Source organism: Hypomesus nipponensis, chromosome 10 (assembly GCF_054491055.1).
Source record: "Hypomesus nipponensis isolate SF chromosome 10, ASM5449105v1, whole genome shotgun sequence".
Lineage (NCBI taxonomy): Eukaryota > Metazoa > Chordata > Actinopteri > Osmeriformes > Osmeridae > Hypomesus > Hypomesus nipponensis.
This window is the reverse complement of record NC_140370.1, coordinates 16,085,001-16,111,397: the sequence shown is the minus strand read 5'-3', so window position 1 is coordinate 16,111,397 and position 26,397 is coordinate 16,085,001. Positions and strand designations below refer to the sequence as shown.

At 54.6% G+C, this 26,397-nt stretch overlaps 1 protein-coding gene across 1 annotated transcript in view; it reads right to left on the bottom strand.

Moving 5' to 3' along the window:
- Nucleotides 1-26,397, bottom strand: part of chd7 (chromodomain helicase DNA binding protein 7) — a 58,007-nt gene that overhangs the window by 4,590 nt on the left and 27,020 nt on the right. Inside the window, 32 exon segments of the mRNA XM_084706836.1 lie at nt 13-264; nt 582-758; nt 928-1,161; nt 1,330-1,490; nt 1,694-2,120; nt 2,123-2,682; nt 2,915-3,123; nt 3,421-3,769; nt 4,447-4,562; nt 4,941-5,070; nt 7,432-7,535; nt 8,502-8,591; nt 10,080-10,242; nt 10,413-10,612; nt 12,995-13,200; nt 14,249-14,359; nt 14,645-14,824; nt 14,945-15,112; nt 15,217-15,412; nt 15,647-15,857; nt 16,073-16,259; nt 16,689-16,787; nt 17,322-17,465; nt 17,950-18,126; nt 19,081-19,324; nt 20,759-20,880; nt 21,687-21,824; nt 22,403-22,486; nt 22,749-22,863; nt 23,194-23,249; nt 23,982-24,047; nt 24,946-25,062. Coding sequence (XP_084562962.1) covers nt 13-264; nt 582-758; nt 928-1,161; nt 1,330-1,490; nt 1,694-2,120; nt 2,123-2,682; nt 2,915-3,123; nt 3,421-3,769; nt 4,447-4,562; nt 4,941-5,070; nt 7,432-7,535; nt 8,502-8,591; nt 10,080-10,242; nt 10,413-10,612; nt 12,995-13,200; nt 14,249-14,359; nt 14,645-14,824; nt 14,945-15,112; nt 15,217-15,412; nt 15,647-15,857; nt 16,073-16,259; nt 16,689-16,787; nt 17,322-17,465; nt 17,950-18,126; nt 19,081-19,324; nt 20,759-20,880; nt 21,687-21,824; nt 22,403-22,486; nt 22,749-22,863; nt 23,194-23,249; nt 23,982-24,047; nt 24,946-25,062 — 5,793 coding nt within the window.

Sequence of the window (26,397 nt, the reverse complement as noted above, 5' to 3'; positions counted from 1 at the left end):
CAGGCAGCGTACCGTGTTGATGGCTCCGCCCGTCTTATTTCCCATGAACAGCAGCTCCAGCCCTTCCACATTTTTCCTGCGGCCCCGCCTCCTCCTGGTGGGCAGGTCTGGCTCGGCCAATGAGCCGTTGGCCCTGTGGCGAGAGGGTGTGGCCGCCTGCAGGAGCTCCATCTGGGCTTTGAGGGCGGAGCCAGGTACCATGCCGCTGGAGAAGCTACCCATGGAGGAGGAGGCCTTGTGGTGGTGGTGGTGGTGGTGGATGCCCTGAGGAAGACACCATCATCATCAGCATCATCACCACCATCATCATCATCATCATCAGCACCACCACCATCATCACCACCACTATCATTACCACCACCACCACCATCATTACCACCACCACCACCATCATTACCACCACCACCACCATCATTACCACCACCACCATCATCATTACCACCATCATCATTACCACCACCACCACCACCACCATCGACAGTACCTTGGTGAGGTCCATGCCATGGCTCAAGGTCTACCATTCCCCACCTCTCCACTCCACTCCCTCTCCCCTCCTCCCCCTCCCCTCCTCCCCCCAGTACCTTGGTGAGGTCCATGGCGTGGTTCTGGTGGTTCTGGGTCTCGGCAGCATGGGACTCCCTCAGCTGGGCCACCATCTCCATCAGGTTCCTCCTCTTGGCCGCCCGCTCCGCCTCAATCTCCACCTTCCTCCGCCGGCGCCGCCGCTGGCGAGGCACCGACATGCTCAGAGCGTCCTCCTGATGGGGGAGAGAGGGAGGAGGGTTACTGTGTTTGTGAGTTGTAAGGTGTGTTGGTAGTGTGGAGTGTAGGAGTGGTGTGTTGTAAGTTGTGTGAGGTCATGTCCTGTCATGATGTCATGTTATGATGTTATGATGTAATGTTATGTTTTCCTGTGAAGTCACTCACGTTGACCTGGGGCGACAGCGTGAGGTCTTCGCTGCCGCTGAAACTGGTCTGTCCCGTTGCCATGGAGAGCTCCGCCAGGCTCCGCCTCTGCAGCGGGCTCTCCGCCATCGCCGTCGACGGCCCGTATCCCGGCAACATTCCTGGGAAGTCGAAGAACTGGCGTCGGTTGATGGGCCACTTGCCCTTGATGACGGCCTCGCAGATGTTGTCCATGCGGTTGATCATGATCCTGTCCTGAAAAGGCGAGACACACACACACAGGTGTCAGGTAGAGGTGGAAGCCAGGGAGGGGGAGAGGAGGGGAGATGAGGAGGAGGGGAGTTAGAGAGGAGGGGAGGGAGAGAGGAGGGGAGGGAGAGGAGGGGAGATGAGGGGAAAATAGATTCCTGGCATTATACCAACCTTGGGCCAGAAGGAGAAGGAGAAGGTTCTGTCCTGGAGAACCTGGATGGCGGAGGGTTCTCCGTCCTCCGCGGGGAACCCGTCTCGCGTCTCGTCTCTAGCGGTGCTCAGAGAGGCGTTACTCTCCTCGTCAAAGTTCTTCTGCTCTGAGGAACCACCGGCTGGGGAGGAACACCAGCGTTACAACACCCAGACACAGTAACCTCACATATTTACTCCTTTAACAGACACCATTATCTAAAGTAGTGTAAATAGTGGAGTTTTAATGTTAATTCGGTGGTTAGAATCAAGATTGGTCTTCGTACACACAGACCAATCAGTGCAAGGATCGCAAAACGACAACCGATCGATTGATCATGCCTACCATCAGCCTGTGATGACTTCTCAGACTTATCGTCTTCGTCCATCTTCTCCTCCTCCTCTTCCTCCGAGGCCTTCTCCGTCAGGGCCTTGGGAGGCTCCTGGTGAGCCGGCACCTTGTCCTCCACCTCCTCGTTCTTCTTCTCTCCCTCCTCCTCCTCCTCCTCTCCAGCAGATGTGGGAGGGGCTTTGGGAAATGACGAGGTTTCCTTGGAGTCCTCCTGGAGGTCGGGCTTCCTGTCCTGGCCTCTGCTGTCCTGCGTGGGAGACCCCTCGCCCTCAGGCTTCACCTCCATCTTCTCGTCGGTCGTCTCCTCCTTCTTTGTGTCCGTTTCCTCCTCTCCCGCCTTGCTCTTCATCTCTTTCTTGGGAGACACAGTTTTTCCCTCCTCCTCGTCTTCCTCCTCCTCCTCCATTTTCCTCCTTCCTCGGTTTCGGCCTTCTCCGTTTTAGAACATGGAATGTCGTCTTCGTCTCCCTCCTCCTTCACCTCTTTTGTCCCTTCCTTCTCCTCCTCCTCTTCTTCCGTTTTCACTCCATTCCCTTCTTGCTCCTCCTTCACCACCACCTCCTCGTCCTCCTTCAGCTTCTCCTCCTGCTCCTCCTCCACGCCCGACGTCTCAGGAGGAGCGGCAGGCGGCGCGGCGGCCAGGTCGGAGGGCAGAGCGGCTCCGTCGCGTGCGCCGGCCCCCTTCTGGGTGAACCTGCGGTGGGCCTCCAGGAAGCCCAGGGTAGGGTCGTTCAGGATGTGATAGTCTGTGCGGCTCACGCCGTGCTTGGAGGCGCCCAATAGGAGGTCTCGGTCGTGGCGGCCGCACTCCCACCAATCGGGGAGGTCGGAACTGGGCTGGCAGAGGCGGAGCCTCTCCTTGAGGAGGGGGTTGGGCAATACTTGCTCTCTGATTCGCCGAAGCAGCTCGATGCGATAGAGAGTGCGCGATGCGCGCTCCTCTGTGATTGGGTCGATGATCAGGGTGGGGTCTGGGAGCTCAGCTGGGGACAAGGGGGGGGGGGGGGACAAGGGGAGAGGAGGAAGGAGAGAGAAGAGAGAGAGGGTTAATGTTCACCATCTAACCAGCCCCGTTATGTCGTCATAGATTGAGTACGTTTCTGGATGTTGGTGACGCAACATGCCATCTCATCAAATCCGGAACGTCGTGAAATAAGTGAAAGTTTCTCATAAACAAAATAAACACTTTAACGTATACATTTCAATAGTATTTACCATTGTCGGCCTTGAGCTGCATGCGGCAGACCCGTTTGCACATGGCCACAAAGGAGTAGTAGTACTTCTCCAGACTCTCGTCGGTCTTCTTGTCCAATCGGGCGAAGGCCCTGAACTGGGCCCAGTCAAAGCGCTGGCGGGCTGTGTCGTAGACCACGCCAAAGGTGGAGACCACACGGTAGAAGTCTGCTTCTTCACGCCTGGTCCACCTGACCACCACCGGACCAGCAGGGGGAGAGAGAGGGGTCAGGTTTCATTTTGGATTTTTTTAAAGGTTATCTGCAATTACTAGGGTTAGGGTTATAAATCGCTTTTTATAATAATAGTAATACATTATAATTGTGAAGTGCATTTCTTGCACTCAAAGCGCTTTTACAAGACAGATCTGTCCAAGATCTGAAGAACAGTCCTAGACCAGTCTTCTCTCAGACAGTAAACACAACAACCAACAACAATAACCAACAACAACAACCAACACAACAACCAACAACCGATCAAAACGCTACCTCTGTCTCCTCTCTTTGTAATAGGCTCCCCCGTCGGCCAATAAGGCGGTTGCCTCGGGAATAAACGCCCCTCCTTTGGCCATGAAAGGGTTTCCTTCGGCCAGGAAGGCTCCGACCTCTGGCAGGAACCCCGGGGCCCCGCCCACGTCGGTTACCATGGCGAGGAGCTGATCCCGGGGCCGGCGGCGGCGGCGTCCGTCAGGGCGGGTCATGGCCTCCTGGCGCTGCTGCTCGCGGCGGTTGGTGCGCTGGTAGGCCGTGATGAGGCGGCGCAGACGAGCGGTGAGAGCGGACGCCGCCGGCCAGTAGAGACGACCCCCCGAACCTCGACCGTTCTCTCCTGGCTTAGCTGGGGGGGGGGGGAGGAGAGGGAGAGAGAGACAGGGAGGGGGGAGACAGGGAGGGGGGGAGACAGGGAGGGGGGGAGACAGGGAGGGAGAGAGGGGGGAGGGAGAGAGGGGGGAGGGAGAGAGGGGGGGAGGGAGAGAGGGGGGAGGGAGAGAGGGGGGGAGGGAGAGAGGGGGGAGGGAGAGAGGGGGGAGGGAGAGAGGGAGGGAGGGGGGAGGGAGAGAGGGGGGAGGGAGAGAGGGGGGAGGGAGAGAGGGGGGAGGGAGAGAGGGGGGAGGGAGAGAGAGAGGGAGGGAGAGAGGGGGGAGGGAGAGAGGGGGGAGGGAGAGAGAGAGGGGGGAGGGAGAGAGGGGGGGAGGGAGGGGGGAGGGAGAGAGGGGGGAGGGAGAGAGGGGGGGAGGGAGGGAGGGGGGAGGGAGAGAGGGGGGAGGGAGGGAGGGGGGAGGGAGAGAGGGGGGAGGGAGGGAGGGGGGAGGGAGAGAGGGGGGGAGGGAGAGAGGGGGGAGGGAGGGAGGGGGGAGGGGGGGGAGGGAGAGAGGGGGGATGGTACGGAGTGTTAAATATTGGGGGAATAAGAAGAGCAGATAGAAAGTGTGTGTGCATTTGTGCGTCTGCACATGTATGTGTGTGTGTGTGTGTACAGGTGTGTGTGTACACGTGTGTGTGTGTGTGGCCTACCTTCAGGGTCCACATCCATGGACTCATCCTTGTCATCCAGGGGAGAGTTGGTGAAGTCATCCAGCTCATCCTTGAAGGGCATCCTCAGAGGCTTGTACTCTGGGTCCTCTTCCTCCCTGGAGGAGGAGAGGAGGAGGGAGAGAGGAGGGGGAGGAGGGAGAGGGGGAGGAGGGGGCGGGGGGAGGGGGAGGAGGGGGGGGGGGTAGGGGGGGAGAGAGGAGGGGGAGGAGGGTGAGAGGGGGGGAGGAAGGAGAGAGGGGGCGGGGGGAGGAGGGAGACGGGGTTAAGAAAAAGAAAATAAAGCATTTGATGTGCCAGACGACCCCCCCCCCCTCCCCAAAAATAAAAGAACCAATTAAACAAAAGGTGCAAGAGCAAATAATCCTTGTGAATGAGAGAGTGAGAGAGAAGAGAGCTGGGGACAGGAGGTTGGCGAGTGGAGGAGGAGGAGAAGGGAGGTGGTGCTGATGGTGTTCTGGCAGAGAGACTCTCACCCCTCCACGCCATCTGCCATCATGTCCGCCCCCCTCTGCTCGGCTGCGATGGCCTTGGCATCAGGCATGCCTACCCTCTCCAGGAAACACAAGGCTGGGTCTGCTCGCATCGAGTTATACTTCTCATAGCCTGGAGAGAGAGGAGACAGAGAGAGAGAGAGAGAGAGAGAGAGGAGAGAGATGGAGGGGGGGAGGGAAGAATAAGAAGAGAGAGAAAGGAGGGGGGGGAGATCAGGAAAGAGAGAGGGGTGGAAAGCAGTGTCATTACCAAGGTCCGTGTCACTGTCAAGGGAGCCTTTCAGAGAGCCCAACAGAGAGACCGTCAGTCATTACCAGAGAGCAGCCGAGTCACAGGCTGTCATGGTGACAGGAAACACCAGGAGAACTCAAATCTGAGAGGAAGTTTGGGGACACTAACAGGAAGTTGCGGACACTAACAGGAAGCGGTTGAATCAATGAACGTCCTGTGGACTGGGAACTGGTGTCGAGACCACCAGTGCCGCAACGCCTCACACACACACACACCCCCCTCCCCTTCTCCCAGTGCTGAAGGGCAGAGCGTGCTGGGGACAGGGGCCGAGGACAGCAGCAGTAATGAAACCCTGTCAGACACCTCCTCCCTTCCATATTAAATCATTACTGAGACAAAAACACGAGCAGAAGGCCCCACCTCAGGACCCAGCTGCACACACACACACACACACACACACACACACACACACACACAAGACACCGCCCGCTGAAGAGGGGGGGGGGGAAGGTGCGCGCGAGTGCACGTGTTTGTTAAATGTCACTGTGTGCGTGTCAAAGTGAACCTGTGTGTTGTGAGAAAGTGTGTCTTAACGGTGCACACGTATGAGTGTGTGTGTGTTCAGCAGAGGGTGAGCAGTGAAGAGAGGAACACAGATAGAGGAAGGGGGGTAGAGAGAGCGAGGTGAAAAGGTAAAGCGAGAGACGGAGAGAGAGATGGAAGGAGAGACGCAGAGAGAGAGATGGAAGGAGAGACGCAGAGAGAGAGATGGAAGGAGAGACGCAGAGAGAGATGGAAGGAGAGAAGCAGAGAGAGAGGTGCCTGTTGAAGCTGTCCAAGCAGAACAGATTAGAGGGTGCATATCCCACTGAGCACAGCGGGAGGGAGGGGGAGAGGGGAGGGGGAGGAGGAGAGGGGGAGGAGGGAGGGGGAGAGGGGGAGGAGGGAGGGGGAGAGGGGGAGGAGGGAGGGGGAGAGAGGGGGGGGAGGGAGGGGGAGAGAGGGGGGGGAGAGGGGGAGGAGGGAGGGGGAGAGAGGGGGAGGAGGGAGGGGGAGAGGAGGAGGGAGGGGGAGAGGAAGAGGAGGGAGGGGGAGAGGAAGAGGAGGGAGGGGGAGAGAAGGGGGGAGAGAGGAGGAGGAGGAGAGAGGGGGGAGAGGGGGACAGGAGGAGGAGGTCCGCAGGGAGGAAGGCTGTAGGACCCTTCAACCGTGCCAGTGAGCAGGCCAGACCACAGCCACTAGCCCTCACCCCCTCCTTAACGCCCCCCCCCTCTCTCTCTCCTCCCCCATCCTCTCTCCCACCTACCATCCTCTGCCTCTCTCCCGAACATCACATTTCAATTAGGATTTATGCTGTGACACATTGTTCCTAACCGCCGCTGTGCCCCGAGCCAAACGCTAATCATGAGGAGGTTTATAGGCCATCAGTCTTCCCTCTGCAGCCCCAGAGACTGTGTGCTTGTGTGTGTGTGTGTGTGTGTGTGTGTGTGTGTGTGTGTGTGTGTGTGTGTGTGTGTGTGTGTGTGTGTGTGTCTTTCGTCCCAGGGCCTCCCCAGTGAATGAGGATTATGATTAACTGTGGGCTGGCTGTATTGTATGTGTGTTTGAGTGTGTGTGTGTGTGTTCTATGAGTGCGTGAGCTACTGAGCTCCATCCATAATTGAATCAGAGAGGGTGGCAATTACTGAGAACGATGACAATTATCCTCAATTAATATTAATATTTATTACCGTCAATACAATTGGCACTTTGAAACCCTTGGTGCTGTTGGTTAGGGAGAGGATGGAACCAGCGTGGAAGCACCCTGCTGCTGAGAACATGAGGACCCATCTGCTGGTGTGGCCTCCACCCTAGAGAGGACTAGTCTGGGTGCTACACCTGGATGACCAGGGGCTTAGACTGGCTGCCTACACATCTGGTATCTGGTACCCCCACACACTTTATGACCTCTCAAATACACTCTTCAGAACCACACAAATACACCCTTTCATTCCCTCACACAAACACAATGTCACACACACACACACACACACTTCAGAACCAAACATAACTCACATCGCCCACACACACACACACACACGGCGGGCTACACCCCCACATCCTGCCAGGCGCCCAGCCCTCTTGGGCTCCATCCATCACTCTGCTGACACCTCACTGAGCCAGCTGTGTTCCGCCGTCACTATGGGAACACCAATCAGCCTGCGGTCTGCCGCCGGGGGGGGGGGAGGAGGAGGGGCTTACCGTGTTTGAAAACGCCGATGAGCAGTGATTTGTCAGCTTCGCTGTCCCACCAATCAGCAGGGACCTCGGCGTGGAAGGGCTGAGGGATCCAGATATCCAGCTCACTGAAGGAGGGGGAGAGAGAGAGACAGAGAGAGATGAGAGAGAGACAGAGAGAGAGAGAGAGAGAGAGAGAGAGAGAGAGAGAGAGAGATAGAGAGAGAGACAGAGAGAGAGAGAGAGAGAGAGAGAGAGGAGGGAGATACAGAAGAGAAAGAATGGCAAGGAAAGAGGCGGGGAAAACGGATTAAAAGGGTCTAAATCTGCAAGCAATCGCTTAATCAGATGAGCGCGCCTGTAATGGCCTTATCTCCAGGCATCTGGGAGGAAGCATGCTCATTAGCTACAGGGGTGAGGGGGGAGGGGGGACCTGGGACACACACACGTAGTGTAGAGAGGGGCACACACACACTGAATGACACGCACAATGACAGACACACATACACACTCTGAAACATACAAGGACACACACAAGGAGAAACCCACACGTAGTCTTATCACCAGAAACACCAAACCATGTCTGGCTATGGGCCTGGACCTGCTCTATCACCACCACCAGACAAGCACAGACACACACACACACTGTATGTCTTACATGCACAGTCTGTTTGATACACACACACACACACACTTTTGCTGGCATGTTTACACATACACACACACACAGCTGTTCAGTCAGGACCCAGGAAGGCATCAACATGGCGTGCACGTTTTCAACATTATACATGCATGCACATCTGGGTGAGGGGTTAGAAGAGAGGAGAGGGGGATGGGAGAGGAGATGAAACAGGCTTGAGCTTGGGAGTGTGGAGACATAATGGAGGGTGACTGAGAGGGAGAGAGAGAGGTAGAACAAGAAAGGGAGGCAGACAGACAGGACAAAACAGGAGAGAGAGGACACGAGAGGGAGAGAGGTAGACAGACAAGGAGAGAGACAAGGAGAGATGAGAGAGAGAAAGAGAGAGAGAAAGGGAGGCAGACAGACGAGGAGAGAGACAGGGAGGGAGAGAAAGGAAAGGGAGGATGCCAACCTTGAGTCTGTTCCCTCCAGGATCCTGTCGGCCTGGTCACCGATGACTTCCTGTCTCAGATAGTAGAGCATACGGACCCTCAGCAGCACTCTGGAACAGGGAGGGAAAGGGGGGGGGGGGAGAGTCAGCCAGCCAGTATCTGCAACTCTTGTCCCTGTGTGTGTGTGTGTCAGCAGTGGCAGGGGCTGAGCAGAGCTGGCCTGCTCACGAGCGACAGCACCAGCGAGCGAGCGTGTGTGTGTGTGTGTGTGTGTGTGTGTGTGTGGTGGCTCTTTGGCACGGCTTCCTGCCCATCCATCAAGCTGCCAGGCCTGATTAGCTGGGGCTGCGGGCAGCGCCAGCCCCCACTAGCGTCTGACAGATGGCACCCCATAATCACCCCGCACCAACAGGTCTGCCTGGCACCTGGTCTGGAGCACTGCCAGCCTGCACACTAACCTGCCGCCACGGCCTCGTCTCCCTGACAACACAGCAACGCCGCGGACGGGAGGGGAAAGTTTTGGCAAGGCGGCGAGAGAAAAGAGGGAGGGAAAGAGGGAGAGAGATGGAGAGAGAGGAAGACAGAGAGAGTAAGGGAGAGAGAGGAAGACAGAGAGAGGCGCAAAACAGGAAGGAGGAGGAGGGGAAACAGCAGGCCAGAACGGAGGAAGAACGTGCTGATTTAGAAGAAGAAAAAAAGAGAGAAAAAAAAACCGAAAGAAATTGTGGTCTGGCAGACAGAAACAGGGGTGGGGGGAGAGAGAAAGAGAGAGAGGGGTGGGGGGGGGGGGGGTGGACAATGACAACAGAAGGAAAGTTCCATCCAGGCAGAAAGAGGAGAGTATGGCTGGCCAGAATGGAGGAGTGGGAGAAGAGATAGCAGCCTAGCAAGAACAATAGGAGTAGAGAGGGAGGGGAGAGAGGCTGGATAGGAGTCTGTACAATAAGCTAGTTATCCTGGGGGAGGGTGTGTGAGAGAGGATGAAGGGTCTGCAGCAGAGCTGTGTTGAGATGCTTCTACAGGACCAGGATCTGAGTTAGAGGCCACCACAAGAGTCACAACTCCATCTGGAATGTAGGGTTCTAGAACGGTCACAACTCCATCTGGAATGAAGGGTTCTAGAATGGCCACAACTCCATCTGGAATGTAGGGTTCTAGAATGGTCACAACTCCATCTGGAATGAAGGGTTCTAGAATGGTCACAACTCCATCTGGAATGAAGGGTTCTAGAATGGTCACAACTCCATCTAGAATGAAGGGTTCTAGAACTCAATCTCCAGAACTCCATTTGATGTGAGTTATGAGGGTTCAGTAGTCAGGGATTATTCAGGTGAGCTGTGAGGGTCAGGGTTCAAAACTAAGGGGTTGTACTTATTGCAGTGTTTTTCAAGGCGAGTTGTGAGGTGAGGGGTCAGTGGTGTTTGAGGTGAGGGGTCAGTGGTGTTTGAGGTGAGGGGTCAGTGGTGTTTGAGGTGAGGGGTCAGTGGTGTTTGAGGTGAGGGGTCAGTGGTGTTTGAGGTGAGTTGTGAGGCGAGGGGTCAGAGGGGTTTGAGGTGAGTTGTGAGGCGAGTTGTGAGGCGAGGGGTCAGAGGTCGTACTTGTTGCAGTGGTGTTTGAGGTGTCTCTTGTAGCTGTCCTCCTGGAGCAGCAGGTCAGGGTTGCAGGATGCCAGCCACTCTGCCCTGGGCAGCTGGGGGGTGGGGGCCAGGGCTGGCTTGCCCTTCTTCCCCTTACGGCCCCGAGGGACAGGGGTGGACAGTCCTGGAGGGGGGAGGAGGGGGGAGTCACACAGGGAACACAGAGCACACAACACGGTGTGTTCCAAGTGTGTGTTTGTGTGTTACCAGAGGGGTTGGCCAGCGTGTGTGTGTGTGTTACCAGAGTGGTTGGCCAGTGTGTTGTGTGTGTGTGTGTGTGTTTGTGTGTGTTACCAGAGTGGTTGGCCAGTGTGCGGCTCTGTCCATCCTCTGACGGGGTGATCAGGTCCCAGATGAAGCTCTTGATGTTCTCGTCGCCACGGTAATGCAGCAGGCAGTAGGCCAGCAGGGCGCGGCAGATGGTCTCCACGTCCTGCTCACGGAGGGGACGCTTGAATCGCCCGTGAGACAAGATGTCAACCCAACGACCCCACCTGGGAGGAGGAGGGGGGAGAGGGAGGGAGGGAGAGGAGGAAGGAGAGATATTCAGTCAGAGTCATCATGTCTCATTCATATATGAATGCACCAGAGCTGCACCACAGACCAGTCCAGGCCAGACAACAGCCCAGACAGTCAGTCTGACGTCCTCCTGTCTGTCTGACATCATCCTGTCTGTCTGTCTGTCTGTCTGACATCATCCTGTCTGTCTGTCTGTCTGTCTGACATCATCCTGTGTCTGTCTGTCTGACATCATCCTGTCTGTCTGTCTGTCTGTCTGACATCATCCTGTCTGTCTGTCTGTCTGACATCATCCTGTCTGTCTGTCTGTCTGACATCATCCTGTCTGTCTGTCTGTCTGTCTGACATCATCCTGTCTGTCTGTCTGTCTGTCTGACATCATCCTGTCTGTCTGTCTGACATCATCCTGTCTGTCTGTCTGACATCATCCTGTCTGTCTGTCTGACATCATCCTGTCTGTCTGTCTGACATCATCCTGTCTGTCTGTCTGACATCATCCTGTCTGTCTGTCTGACATCATCCTGTCTGTCTGTCTGACATCATCCTGTCTGTCTGTCTGACATCATCCTGTCTGTCTGTCTGACATCATCCTGTCTGTCTGTCTGACATCATCCTGTCTGTCTGTCTGACATCATCCTGTCTGTCTGTCTGACATCATCCTGTCTGTCTGTCTGACATCATCCTGTCTGTCTGTCTGACATCATCCTGTCTGTCTGTCTGACATCATCCTGTCTGTCTGTCTGACATCATCCTGTCTGTCTGTCTGACATCCTGTCTAGCTTTCTCAGCACCGATGTCCCCACGCCCACCTCCATGACCTGAATCCTTCAGTCCCATCCTCATCGTGTCCCACACCAACACGTGAACACACACACACACACACACTGACCTAGTGTGGGCCCCTGCATGTGTGACACCACCTCACTAGATTGGTGATATGAGTGTGGTTGGCATGACGCCCTGCCCCACCATAACAAAGGGGTGGGGGAGAGTTCTAGAACAGAATATACTGTTCTAGAACCAGATCCTGATCTGAGAGTAGACCAGTCAAGTTAGAGGACCAGGCTGCTAGACAGCCAGACAGACAACCAGACAGACAGCCAGACATGTCACAAAAATCCAGACAAATAAACACACTCTCGCATTCAAATACAAAAGGCAGACCAGACAGACATCCAGTGGGCCAGCACAGACTGACAAGAGAGATGGGAGAGAGAGAGACACAGACATCCAGCGGGGGAGAGGGGGGGCTGTATGTGGCCTACAGCCCTAGGGCTCTGCACCAGACAGGGGAGAGAAGGGGAGGACAGGGGGAGAGAAAGGAGAGAGGGGGCGTCAGAAAGGAGAAAATGAATGAGAAAAGCGAGAGCGGGAGGAAGAGAGGAGACAATAGAACGAGAGAGATAGAGGGCAGGAGAGAAAGGAGAGAGAGAGGGCAGGAGGAAGAGAGAGCAGGAGAGAGAGAGGGCAGGAGAGAAAGGAGAGAGAGAGGGCAGGAGAGAGAGGGCAGCAGAGAGAGAGGGCAGCAGAGAGAGAGGGCAGCAGAGAGAGAGGGCAGCAGAGAGAGAGGGCAGCAGAGAGAGAGGGCAGCAGAGAGAGAGGGCAGCAGAGAGAGAGGGCAGCAGAGAGAGAGGGCAGCAGAGAGAGAGGGCAGCAGAGAGAGAGGGCAGGAGAGAGAGAGGGCAGGAGAGAGAGGGCAGGAGAGAGAGAGCAGGGAGAGAGAGGGCAGGGAGAGAGAGGGCAGGGGGAGGGGTAGAAAAGAGAGGCGGAGGGGAGGAGGAGGGGAGACTGGCATGTGAAAAACAAACCCACCCTCTCTGCTGCTGCTGCAGGTTGGACAGGGTGCGTTTAACCAACCGTGATGACTGCGCAGATCAGGCTGTGCTTAATGACTGTGTGAGCGCGAGCACTACTATGTGTTAGGCAAGGTCACTGTGCACATACAAGTGTGAGGGTGTTAATTGTATGCGTGTGTGTTCTGGGTCACAATGTGTTGTGCAAATCAGTATCGATCAGAGTTCCGTGTGTGTGTGTGTGTGAGATGATCGTTCTGGCATGCGAGGCCAGGACTGCTTGATGTGTTCAATCACTCTGCATGTGAGGCCGCAAGCATTATCCTCGACACACGCCCATACTTCAACCCTCTCCCTCTCCAACATTCCACCCCCACTATACCCAATCTCTACCACAACCCAATATCCCAACCTCTCCCCCACCATCACCCCTCATCTCCCCAGGCTGTGGGCTCCAGGCTCACCCATAGACCAGCAGGTTCTCCCCCCCCTCCCTCCTCTCCTCCCCTCCCCTCCGCTCCTCCCCTCTCTCCCCCCAGGTGGAGCTGTGGGCTCCAGGCTCACCCATAGACCAGCAGGTTCTTCTCCACCCTGAAGCACTCGCTGCGCGGGTACCCCTGCGTGCGGTCCTGGCTCCTCCGGGGCTTAGGGACGGGCTTCTCCTCCGAGTCGCTCTCCAGGTCCGAGAACTCCAACATCTCGTCCTCCTTGGCCGCGCTGAAGTGCCGCGTCTGCTTACGCACGCGCGGCGTGTCGATCACCAGGGTGTTCTGGGAGACGAAACAAATGCAGCCTCCGTTAGGACTTCCTAAACAAATCAAGTGTTTTGTCTAATTTTGGAGGATGGCTATGGTGATTCTAGTCTGAATAAGGTCAGAGAAACGGGGCTGATGGCTGCAGTGGGCCTGAGAGGTGCTAGTTGGCGTGTGTGCGCGCGTGTGTATATGCGTTCTCTAAAGGCAACGGCGTAAGCGTAGCTAAGCAGCTTAGCTTTCTGCCTAGTACCGCTGAAGACAGGAGGAACATGGGTAATTAAAGAAGAGGAGATTCCCACAGCCGGCATTTAAATCACCGCTACTCCACTCCGCTTAGCCCTGCTATCACTGAGTGTGTGTGTGTGTGTGTGTGTGTGTGTGATATTGAGGAAGAGTGTGTGAGTGTGTGTGTGTGAACGGGACTGAGTGTGTGTGTGGTAACTACACTCCACGCTTGGCTAGCCTGGGGTAATCAGCCTTATTAATTAACGCCTCAGATTAGCGTATGTATGAGGAGCTAACACCAGCTAGCTCCGAGACTCAGTGTGTGTGTGTGTGTGTGTGTGAGAGAGAGAGACAGAGGTAGAGAGATAAAGTGAAGAGAGAGGTTGAGAGAGAGAGATGAAGTGAAGAGAGAGTGAAGTGAGAGAGAGAGGTTGAGGGCAAGAGACTGAAAGAAGCAGAGAAAGTCCTAACAGCATTCAGGGAATGTTTCTCCTCTGACAGAGGATGTGTTGTTCCTCTCAGTGATCGATGCTCGGCTGTGCCAGGCTCGTGCACCCTCCCTCCCATGAGTACTTACTGCTGTTGTCCCTGGTTCCGCCCCTCCCTCTGATCCAACCCCAACATCTAGCCTAGCTGCTGATTAACAACCACATGCTAACAACCAGTTAACCATCACATGATCCCCAGATACTGGACACATTTGAGCCGTGACAGGCTTGACCCGGAAAGAACTACAACTCCCAAGTGTGTAACCTCTGTAGGGACTACATTTCCTACTTCAGTGAGATTAACAGTATTGTCCCCCACAGGACTACATCTCCCATGATTCCCTGCTCACCCTTCCATTGATGACTGTGAGGTCAAGCTCCGCCTTCTTGGCCCATTTCTGCCAGAAGTCCGGATCCTCCAGTGAGATGTCCGTCCTGTTGCCAGCGGAAACGAAACTCGCCTGGACGAGAGGAAGAGGAGGAACAGAAACAGTGAGAAACTATCTCATGAAACGGCTCCAGTCAGATCGTTTCCAGTCGTCACAGTGATATCGGCTGGCTTGAAGGATACTATGTGGCAAACGTAAAACATTCATTTAGCAGAATAGAGGGGGAGATCTTCAACCTGAGATCCCTCGATATGCATTCAAACGCTTTAACCACTAAGCTACATCCACCCCCATGCACAGCGGGATGGACTACACCCTAACAATGTCAAAGGTCAGAGTTGAGGGGGAGGGGGTCACCTTGGCGAAGGTGGAGCCCTTGCCCTCAGACTCGATGGTGATGGTCTGGGTGCGTCTCTGGAGGATCTGGTCGATGTCCTCCTCACAGAACTTGGATCCTTCGTCCTCCTCGTCCATCAGAGCTCCGTACGCTCCCTTCCTCAGCAGGTCCTCCACCTCCTTCTTAGACAGCTGCTGCACCTGCACACGCGTTTACACATCATGACCCAGCTGTGTGTGTCTGTGTCTGTGTGTGTGTGTGTGTGTGTGTGTGTCTCTCTGTGTCTGTGTCTCTCTGTGTCTGTGTGTGTGTCTCCTCACCCCGTTGGCTGCGTCCTGTCTGCCGCTCATGCTCTGCAGCACAGCCTTGTCCAGGCCCAGCTTCAGACTGGCCTTGTCGAACATCTCCCTCTCGTACGAGTTCCTGGTGATCAGACGATAGATCTTCACCGCCTTGCTCTGCCCGATACGGTGGCAACGCGCCTGGGCCTGGACACAGGAGAAAAAGGTTAGGTACAGAACAGTGTTTGGTCAGGTGTGTAGGTGTGTGTGTGCTCACCTGCAGGTCGTTCTGTCTGTGTGTGTGTGCTCACCTGCAGGTCGTTCTGGGGGTTCCAGTCAGAGTCGAAGATGATGCAGGTGTCGGCGGCGGTGAGGTTGATGCCCAGGCCGCCGGCTCGCGTGCACAGCAGGAAGACAAAGCGGTCTGAGTCCGGCCGCGAGAAGCGGTCTATGGCGGCCTGGCGGAGGTTACCACGAACACGCCCGTCGATGCGCTCGTAGGGGTACCTGGGGAGGGGTCAGTTAAGGTGTATGATACTGACTAGCTCTCCCCTCTCAAGATCTTTTCTATCTACTCCCTCCCCTCCCCCCCAGCTCTCCCCTCCCTCCCTCTCCCCTCCCCCCCCAGCTCTCGCCTCCCTCCCTCTCTCTCCCCCCCTCTCTCTCTCTCTCTCCCCCTTCTAGTCCTCTCTTCTCTCACCATCCACTCTTCATGTCACCCCCTCCCTCTCCCCTCCTCACCGTCTCTGGATGAGGTAGTCCTCCAGGATGTCCAGGCAGCGGACCATCTGGGAGAACACCAGGACCCTGTGTCCTCCAGCCTTCAGGCGGGGCAGCAGCTTGTCAATCAGCACCAGCTTGCCGGCAGCCTGGATCATGGCCTGGAGGTGGAACTCGGGCATCTCCGCATGGTGGACCTCCCGGAACTCCTCCAGGATCTTCTCCTCGGCACCTGGAGCCACAGAACACTCAGGACCAGCGCCACCATCGGGAGCACAAAACTCACTCCGGAATCGCAGCCACAGAACCAGCCTCCATTCCGGAATCAGAAGCACGGAACACACAATTCCTTCCGGAATCACAGCCACAAAACAGTATCTGGAATTACAGTATCTTGACCCCCCCCCCCCCCCCCAGGTGACCCCAGATGTCCCCAGGGAAGCGTACCGTTGATGAGGTAGGGGTGATTACAACACTTCCTCAGCTCCATCATGGTGTTCAGCAGGTTGGGCACGTTGGCCCCCCCGCCCCCGGCCCCGCCCCCCCGCCCCCCCCCGCCCCCCTTGGTCAGGAAGGAGAAGTTCTTCTCCAGGATGGCCCGGTAGTACTTCTTCTGGATGTTGGTGAGCTCCACCTGGACACAGGAGAGAGAGAGAGAGAGTGTGAGAGAGAGAGAGAGCGTGAGAGAGCGTGAGAGAGAGAGAGAGTGTGAGAGAGAGCGCGAGAGAGCGCGAGAGAGCGCGAGAGAGCGCGAGAGAGAGCGAGAGAGAGCGAGAGAGAGCGAGAGAGTGCGAGAGAGAGCGCGAGAGAGCGCGAGAGAGCGCGAGAGAGTGCGAGAGAGTGCGAGAGAGAGAGAGAGAGCGAGAGTGTGAGAGAGTGTGAGAGAGAGAGAGAGAGAGAGAGAGAGAGAGAGCCTGGTTACAGTTTCTACAAACACAGCAGTGGTTTTCTATCTGCGGTCGAGTTCAAAACAGGGAGGGAGTAAGATTGAGCAATAAAGGATGTGATAAGATGATATCTTGATTGTTTCAGTCATTTCTTACACACACACACACACACACACCTCTATGATGGTCTCCTCCTTGGGAGCCAGGTTCTTCTCCACGTCCTCCTTCAGACGGCGCAGCATCATGGGCTTCAGGATGGCCTGCAGCTTCTGGACCTGAGGGAGACCAAGCGTTACCACGGAAACCGTCAGTACTCCAGCACACACACAAACACACACCGCCTCCAGCTTAAAACCACTGATCTCAATTAAACTTTTATTGATATTCGCCTCGGGGCAAACTCTGAAATGAGACAGATGAACAGCTAAACATTCCCTCGGGGCTGAAGAGAGTAAATATTTGTCTGAGACTTTTAAGGTTTTCTAGCACAGATTAATACATTATGGGCGTCTTCCTTGTAGGAGCAGCTAACCAGGAGCTGGGGATTCAACACACTCACTCAGAGAAACACACTCCGAAGAACACACACACTCAGAGAAACACACTCAAAGAAACACACACACACTCAGGGAAACACATTCAGGGAAACACACACACTCAGAGAAACACACACACTCAGAGAAACACACACACTCAGAGAAACACACTCAGGGAAACACACACACTCAGAAACACACTCAGGGAAACACACACACTCAGAGAAACACACACACTCAGGGAAACACACTCAGAGAAACACACAGGCGTACCTGTTCCTCGGTCTTGAGGTCTCCGAACTCCTCCATGAAGGTGTTCTCTGAGGGGAAGCGCTCAGGCTCCAGGAAGTTGAGCAGGCTGAAGAGTTCCTCCACCGTGTTCTGCAGGGGGGTTCCTGTCAGGAGAACCTTGTGTTCCTGTCAGGGAGGGAGGGAGGGAACCGTCAGGACACCTGGCAGGGCATCTGCTAAGAGAGCCTTCAGAAGCCTCGGTACATATAGGAACTAGATCGATTTAGATTTAAATTGTTGTACTAGCTGTGAAATATTTTTTACTGTTGCTTGCTTTTCTACAGGTACACTTGCACTTATGGCGATTCATGTTGTTTAATTATAACTTGTTTAACTACATGCTCTTATGGTTCCTCCCTTTGGCACTTATTTTGGTTGTTCACGATAGGTGCTTCATGTCTTGTTGTTATGATCAGTGATCAATACACTTTTTAAAGCTCTCTCTTGGAATTCGCTTTGGATAAAAGCGTCTGCTAAATGAATAAATGTAGATCTGGAACTAATCTGGACAACAGCCCCTCACTGCTAAAGCTTTCGTCGATACAGGAAGTAGATATTGAACTGATCTGGAGAGCAGGGGTTTGGGCCTATCAGAAGGGCCGGGGCGTACCATGTCCATCATCTTGAGCCCTTCCAGCAGCTTGCAGTTCCTGTTCTTGAGGCGGTGCGCCTCGTCGATGATCACGCAGCGCCAGGGAACACTACGCAGCTCCGGGCAGTCCGTCAGGATCATCTCAAACGTGGTGATGATGGCGTTGAACTTGTACGCTCCCTTTATCACTTTGCCCTGATGGAGGAGAGGAGGAGGGGAGAGGAAGGGGAGGAGAGGAAGACGAAGGGAGGATGAGAGGAAGGGGAGGAGAGGAGGGGGGAGAGGAAGGGGAGGAGAGGAGGAAAGATGAGGATGGGAGAGGAAGGGAGGAGGGGAGGAGGAGAGATGAAAAGAGGAGGAGGGGAGAGGAAGGGAGGAGGGGAGAGGATGGGAGGAGGAAGAGGAGGGGAGAGGAAGGGGAGGAGAGGGAGGAGGAGGGTAGAGGAAGGGGGATGAAAAATGAAGAAAGTTGAGGGCAAAGGGAGATCATTGTTATCATAACCATCATCATGGAGGGTGACGAAGAGCGAAATCATCATCCTCATCCGGTTTAGAACAGGCCTAGGAGGTCAAAGCGCTCACAACAGGACTAGCAATCCCAGCTAATCCAGGCCAAGGCCCACATCTGAGGTTACTGGAGTGGGTGTGCCAGCCGGCCAGGTGATGATCAATTTAACACTTAGCACCTGACCCCCTGGGACTATAAACTGCACTGTCCACCTGGATTAGAGCGTTGGATTAGGGCCATGCCCTAACAGCTCTAAGGCGGGGGAGGGGGGGGAAGGAGGGCAGCTGGGGAGAGGCAGTGACATGTGGCCTGGACATCGTGCCTGGATCTGATTGGACAGTGGGGTTAGGGTCAGGTCACCATGACGAGCTAGCTAGTTCAGGGTTGGGGTCCGATTGCGAAAATGGGCTACCCCCCCCCCCCACCCCCTGCTGAGGGATGGGTTATATTTGGCTGTGCGACAGTTGAGGAAGGGTTGCATCAAGCTCAGTCTCCCTGAAGTACATCTCATTCGCCTGGAGGGTTCATGGGTCGGCTAGACTACGGTCAGATGTTGCATCACTGTCTGCTACGGTCGCATCGAGGTGGAGTCCATGGTTACGGGGTGGAGTCTGAGGTTACGGGGTGGAGTCTGAGGTTACCTGTGCGTCTCTGAAGTACATCTCGTAGGCCTGGATGGTCCTGCGGCTGGCCTGGCTGCCGTGGTAGACCACGGCGTTCAGCTCGGTCCACGTACGGAACTCCCTCTCCCAGTTGGGGATGGTGGAGAGGGGGGCGATCACCAGGTAGGGCCCCTCGATGTTCTTCAGGAAGATCTCGTACAGGAAGGTGATGGACTGGATGGTCTTCCCCAGACCCATCTCGTCTGCCAGGATGCAGTTTCGTCTGCGAGGGGAGGAGGGGGAGAGGGGTGGTGTTTACTGTGTGCGGGCGGCCATGTTGGATGGAGACGCGAGGGCTTTCTGCTGGTTCTGAAACTGCTGGAGCTCCAGTTCAGATAGATCTGCCGCTGAGACTGCTGGGGAGCTGGGAATGGAGTTCACCCCATGTATGTGGGTCCACAACACACACACACACACACACCGGCTGTGGCCACCATACAGCTTGGCGCACACACACACACCGGCTGTGGCCACCATACAGATTGGCGCACACACACACACGTGTTGGTGACTCACAATATGGAGTGTTTCTGTGCTGGTAACTGACACATTCTTGCGGGGAGTACATTACATATGTGCTAACAGGTTTTGACTGTCATCTAGTGTGTACGTACCACACATACATACATACATACATGCTAAATACAACCAACAGCTGCCTTATCTGGGCGGGAACACTGACAAATATAAAGCCACTAACTAAAATGCCATATAATCAATAGTAATCCTTAAACTAAAACCATTATCCCACGAAAACACAAAAATAAAGAGGAAAATCCAGTGCCAGCATTGTGTAAACTTACTTCTTGACAACTTATATGACTATCACAACTTAGTATAACATCGAAAATATTGCCTAAAACATGTAACCGAAGACCATTTAAACCCTAAACACAACAACCAGGATCCAGTACAAAGCTGTCGAAATAGGCTTCAGGCCTCACACACACACACTCACACACTCGCCACAAACATTTTTAGTTCTTACTTCACGCTGGTGTTTACTTGTCTATAGGGTACATTAAGAGGAAGTGTGTACTGGAATTTACTGGAACATATGGACGTCCAAATAAAGTGTCACATATCTTCCTCTAAGCTGTGAACAATAATTCTATTATTCTTTCATTCTAAATCTATTTAATGGAACCGACTGATGTATATAACATGATGCAACAGGAGAGGAAGACACTGTAAAGAGTTATATGAACAGTATAAACTTACTTCCATAGAACCCACTAACATTTAGAATATGAATTATAAACCTCGAGGGTTAAGGCTGGTTGAGGTGCAGTTCTATACGTGAAGCCCTCTGTGACATTGTATAGCCCTTTTTTACAAGCAAATACAACACTGTTTAATAGAGTGAGGGTCACATGACATTCACCCAGAAGAGGTCCGTACTAGTGAGTGCGTACTACAGAGTGCGTACTAGTGAGTGCGTACTACAGAGTGCGTACTACAGAGTGCGTACTAGTGAGTGCGTACTACAGAGTGCGTACTACAGAGTGCGTACTACAGAGTGCGTACTACAGAGTGCGTACTACAGAGTGCGTACTACAGAGTGCGTACTACAGAGTGCGTACTACAGAGTGCGTACTACAGAGTGCGTACTACAGAGTGCGTACTACAGAGTGCGTACTAGCGCAGGTGTACGTACTTGTTGTGCCAGTTGAAGAGGAGCCAGTTCACTCCCTCCAGCTGGTATTCCCTGAGAGCGTTCCCATTCCTGTAGTCCCTGGAGCTCTCCGACTTGTGCCAGTCTGCAGGGGGGGGGCGCTCCTGTTTCAGAGAGAGAGAGAGAGAGACAGACAGAGAGAATGACAGAGAGAGAGAGACAGAGAGACAGACAGAGAGAATGACAGAGAGAGAGAGACAGAGAGACAGACAGAGAGAATGACAGAGAGAGACAGAGAGACAGACAGAGAGACAGACAGAGAGAGACAGAGAGACAGACAGAGAGAATGACAGAGAGAGAGAGACAGACAGAGAGAATGACAGAGAGAGAGAGACAGACAGAGAGAATGACAGAGAGAGAGAGACAGACAGAGAGAATGACAGACAGAGAGAATGACAGACAGAGAGAAAGACAGAGACAATGACAGAGAGACAGACAGAGAGAATGACAGACAGAGAGAATGACAGAGAGAGAATGACAGAGAGAGAGAGACAGAGAGAATGACAGAGAGAGAGAGAGGCTCCTGTTAATGTCAGGACTACACACGTGCACGCACGCACACGACTGGGGTTCGTGGCTGGGGCGACACACACACACACACACACACACACACACACACACACACACACACACACACACACACACACACACACACACACACACACACACACACACACACACACACACACACACACACACACACAGTGGGTGGTGGTGGTTGAGGCCTGACCACAGGAGTGTGTCCTGTGCTAGGAGAGACTTAAAGACACAGTAACACCAGAGTGACGACAGGCTCAGGGCCAGGAGAGCTGGATACACATGCAAGCCAGTCACACACACACACACACACACACACACACACACACACACAGTCTGCAAGAGGCGGCTGGAGGCGCAGAGGGACTCTCACCACACGTTTGGTCTGAGGCTGGCGGGAGATGACGCGCTCGTACTCGTCTATTTTGGTCTGGTCGATGTCGGCCTTCAGCTCCCAGGTGCTGTCCTCGTAGGGCAGCGAGCACCACTTCACCAGGTACAGACACACCGTCTGGGAGAGGGGAGGGGGGGGGGAGAGATTGAGAGGGGGACACGCTACTGAGTCTGGCTGATGACGGGCTGGTGTGTGTGGTGCTCATGTGGCAGACGAGCATAAAAGTGAGTTGGAACGTGAGGGAACCCTCCAGAGGGAACCCTCCAGAGGGAACCCTCCACCCTCCAGGTTCCTCAAGTACGATGCTTCAGAGAGCGTGCACAGGTCGCATCTGGCACAGGGCGCTTGATGGACATCATGATGGAATTGTGAAGATAACATAAACGACTGTTTTTTAAGGACAAAAATAAAATGCATCTTTATTTCTACAGACTGCTTCATCTTTGGCTGGAAAGCAGGAGTGTGAGTGAGTGAGTAAGTGAGTGAGGTTTTTCCCTTTCATCTCCCAGTCAAAGAAAGGCCAGGTCAGCTTTGGTGTGTTCAGAGAGCAGAGTTCAGTCTGACCATCACAGCCAGCTCCAAACATCACATCAGGACACACACCCTACACCAGCTGACTGACGATACTATCTGCAGACGGGTCAGGAGTTTGTGTGTGTGTTTGTGGGTGTGTGTGTGTGTGTGTGTGTGCGTACCTCTCCATTCTCGTCTGTGCTCTCAGACATGTCCAACACCCTGTCAACCTCCACATAATCTGGATTGAAGGGCTCGTCATCCATCTGGAGAGAAGAGGAGGGAGGAGAGACAGGAAGGAGAGGGGGAGGGAGGAGAGACAGGAGGGAGAGGAGGGTGGAGAGGGATGGAGGAGAGGGGAGACAGGAGGGATAGGAGAGACAGGAAGAGTTGGACAGAGAGAGAGTGTTATCGTCCTCCTGTATGTCAGCTCCTAGCAGCAGTGATGTGGTGCGTAACAGCAGCTGTGGAGCGCGTGTGGAAGAGGAGCCAACATGGCGTCTAAGGAGCGCTGGCGTGCGGGCTGACCTCAGTCACAAAGCTGTTGAGAGCCTGTTTGGCCTTGAACCTCTTGATCTTCTGGTGAATACGCTTGTCCTTCTCCAGCTCCTCCTGGTCTGCCCAGCGACAGTGCAGGTACGAGCTGGGGGAGGGGAGGGAAGCGATGCACACGTCAGATATACCAACACACGCCATATTCTAGCAGAGGTCAATAGACAGAAACACTAAGCTGCATCACACACACACGCCAGTCAAGCTGCCCCCCCCCCCCCCCCCCAGACTAGCAGTAATCTAGGGTTTAGAACATCCTCTCCTCCTCAATCTAATACAGCACAACAGTTCAGACGCTTTATTACATTTCACCATCTATTACCACACACACACACAACCCTGGAGACCCAGGAAATGAGATGACACACTGGACTAACAACGTGTTAGCCAGAGCGAGGGTGTGGTTGTTGTTGGCACTTACAAGCTTTTGAACTTGACGTAGAATTCCTCCACCTCTACCTCCTCTCCAGACTCCAGCTGAAACACACACACACACACACAGTCAGAAGGGAACGCATCATCTTAACCAGGCTTACCGGTAGCTGTGTGTGATATATTGTCTAAATGTGCTTGTGTTCATAATAATTGGTGAGTGAGTGTGTGTGTGTGTGTGTGTGTCTAGTTTATACTGTGTGTGTTCCCGTGTTCTAGTTGCCCTGACAAGTCACTGTGACAGAGCAGCCATCTATAGCATGCACTGAACACGGATGACTCATGAATTGCACACACCCCCACCAGGCTGACCCAGGGCCTGGCTTCCAGCCAAAACCACAGCACTGCGACAGACGCCAAAGTACAGTTTCCTCAGGCACGGGTGTGTGTGTGTGTGGAAAAAGGGCGGGGTGCAAAGGTGGGGGTCGACCCATTGGCAGCTGTCTGACTGGGAGACCCGCCCGCCAGCGCATGTGTGTGTGTGTGTGTGTGTGCGCGCGCGCGCGCGTGTGTGCAAAAAAGACTGGTATTTTTTCTTGGCAGAGGTGATCCAAGCTTTGTTTAGGAGCAGTTGTAGAAGGCAAAGAAAACCATAGCTTAAACACACACACAACCACAGTCTCTCTCTCACACACGCACACAGTCTCTCAAACACACACAGGTTCTCACCAGGCCTCAACTCCACCACAGTGTTATTAGGGGAAGTTCCCACTATCAGTAGTGTGGTTGATGGTTATGAGTGTTAACAGTGTCAGTGTGTGTGTTGTAGTGTTTTACCTTCTTCTTTCCTGTACGCAATCCCATGATCTTCTCCACCACAGGGCCCTCTGTGTCTGCCACCTCCTACACACACACACACACACACACACACACACACACCAGTTCAGATACATGTCAAACAGCCACTGACCACTGAAGTAAAACAGCTCTACAGCTCTGCCCTTCCACCAACCCTACAGGCTGCCACACTCCACCCCTAGCAGAGCATGTGCAACTGTGTGTGTGTGAGAGTGTGTGTGTGTGAGTGTGTCTGAGAGAGCGTGTGTGTGTGTGTGTGTCTGAGAGAGCCTGTGTGTGTGTGTGTGTGTCTGAGAGAGCGTGTGTGCGTGTGTGTGTGTGTGTGTGTCTGAGAGAGTGTGAGTGTGTGTGTGTGTGTCTGAGAGAGTGTGAGTGTGTGTGTGTGTGTGTGTGTCTGAGAGAGCGTGTGTGTGAGTGTGTGTGTGTGTGTGTGTCTGAGAGAGCGCGTGTGTGTGTGTGTGTGTCTGAGAGAGCGTGTGTGTGTGTGGGTGTGTCTGAGAGAGCGTGCGTGTGTGTGTGTGTGTGTGTCTGAGAGAGCGTGTGTGTGTGTGTGTGTGTGTGTGTCTGAGAGAGCGTGTGTGTGTGTGTGTGTGTGTGTGTCTGAGAGAGCGTGTGTGTGTGTGTGTGTGTGTGTGTCTGAGAGAGCGTGTGTGTGTGTGTGTGTGTGTGTGTCTGAGAGAGCGTGTGTGTGTGTGTGTGTGTGTGTGTGTGTCTGAGAGAGCGTGTGTGTGTGTGTGTGTGTCTGAGAGAGCGTGTGTGTGTGTGTGTGTGTGTGTGTCTGAGAGAGCGTGTGTGTGTGTGTGTGTGTGTGTGTGTGTGTGTGTGTGTATGTGTGTGTGTGTGTCTGAGAGAGCGTGTGTGTGTGTGTCTGAGAGAGCGTGTGTGTGTGTGTGTGTGTGTGTGTGTGTGTGTGTGTGTGTGTGTGTGTGTGTGTGTGTCTGACCTGCTGGTCAGAGTTGGAGGGGGACTTGGGCGAGTCTCCGTCCTCCTCCTCTGAGATCCTGAACTCCAGATCCTCAGTGTACCGCTTCCTCTTGACCTGGCGACTGGAGCGACGCTTCTGGGGAGGAGAGGGGAGGAAGAGAGGGGAGGGAGAGAGGGGAGGGAGAGAGGGGAGGGAGAGAGGGGAGGGAGAGAGGGGAGGGAGAGAGGGGAGGGAGAGAGGGGAGGGAGAGAGGGGAGGGAGAGAGGGGAGGGAGAGAGGGGAGGGAGAGAGGGGAGGAAGAGAGGGGAGGAAGAGAGGGGAGGAAGAGAGGGGAGGGAGAGAGGGAGGGAGAGAGGGGAGGGAGAGAGGGGAGGGAGAGAGGGGAGGGAGAGAGGGGAGGGAGAGAGGGGAGGGAGAGAGGGGAGGGAGAGAGGGGAGGGAGAGAGGGGAGGGAGAGAGGGGAGGGAGAGAGGGGAGGGAGAGAGGGGAGGGAGAGAGGGGAGGGAGAGAGGGGAGGAAGAGAGGGGAGGAAGAGAGGGGAGGAAGAGGAGGAGGAAGAGAGGGGAGGGAGGGAGAGGAAGAAGAGAGGGAGGAAGAGGAGGAAGAGAGGGGAGGAAGAGAGGGGGGGAGGGAGGGAGAGAGAGAGAAAGGGGGAGTGAGGGAGGGGGAGAGAAGAGACAGAGAATTACTTTGTTATCACATTAGGCTCAGGAACAACAGCGCCCGCCCACCTCAGAACCACCCTAGAAACCTGGGAAGAACGTTCCGGAATCTCCGGTTGAACAAGACCAACCGACAAGCTTTTCCTACAATAAACCGTCCCAACAGACACAGGAAACGAGGAAGAGGAGGGAGGAAAGGTGATGGGAATAGGGGAGGAGGGGGGGAAAGGCCTCCACCTGGAGCCTGCGGCAGCAAGCTCCAGAGAGGGGGGAGGAGGAGGAGGAGAGCAGGCCTACACCTCTCCACCAGCCCAGGCTGTAATCATCCTATTAGAGACTGTCAGCGTGGCTGCTGTTTAAGAGGCCTGCGAGTGGGGGAGGAGGGACGGAGGAGGAGATGAAAGGAGAGGACTTCAGAAGAGATGGAAAGACAGAACAGACAGAACAAAATAGAGTGGAAGAAAGGAGAGGAGTGAAGAGGAGGAGGGGGGAGAGAAGGAGAGGGTGCTGTGCATGTGCGCGCGCATGTGTGTGTGTGTGAGGGATCTAATTCACCTCTGTTGTCATTGTATGGGGGGCCATTTACTGCTAATAGCGACCACATGCCTGGCAATGAGGAGGTGGTGACTGTGTTTGAGAGAGTGACTGTGTGTGAGAGTGACTGTACATGACTGCATGTGAGTGAGTGTGTGTGTGACTGTGTGTGTGTACGTACATGACTGGGTGTGTGTGTGTGACCACGTGTGTTGCCGAGTGCCTGTTTCCTGGCGTGTGACGGGTTGTGCCCGGCCTCCTATGGAGATCTCTA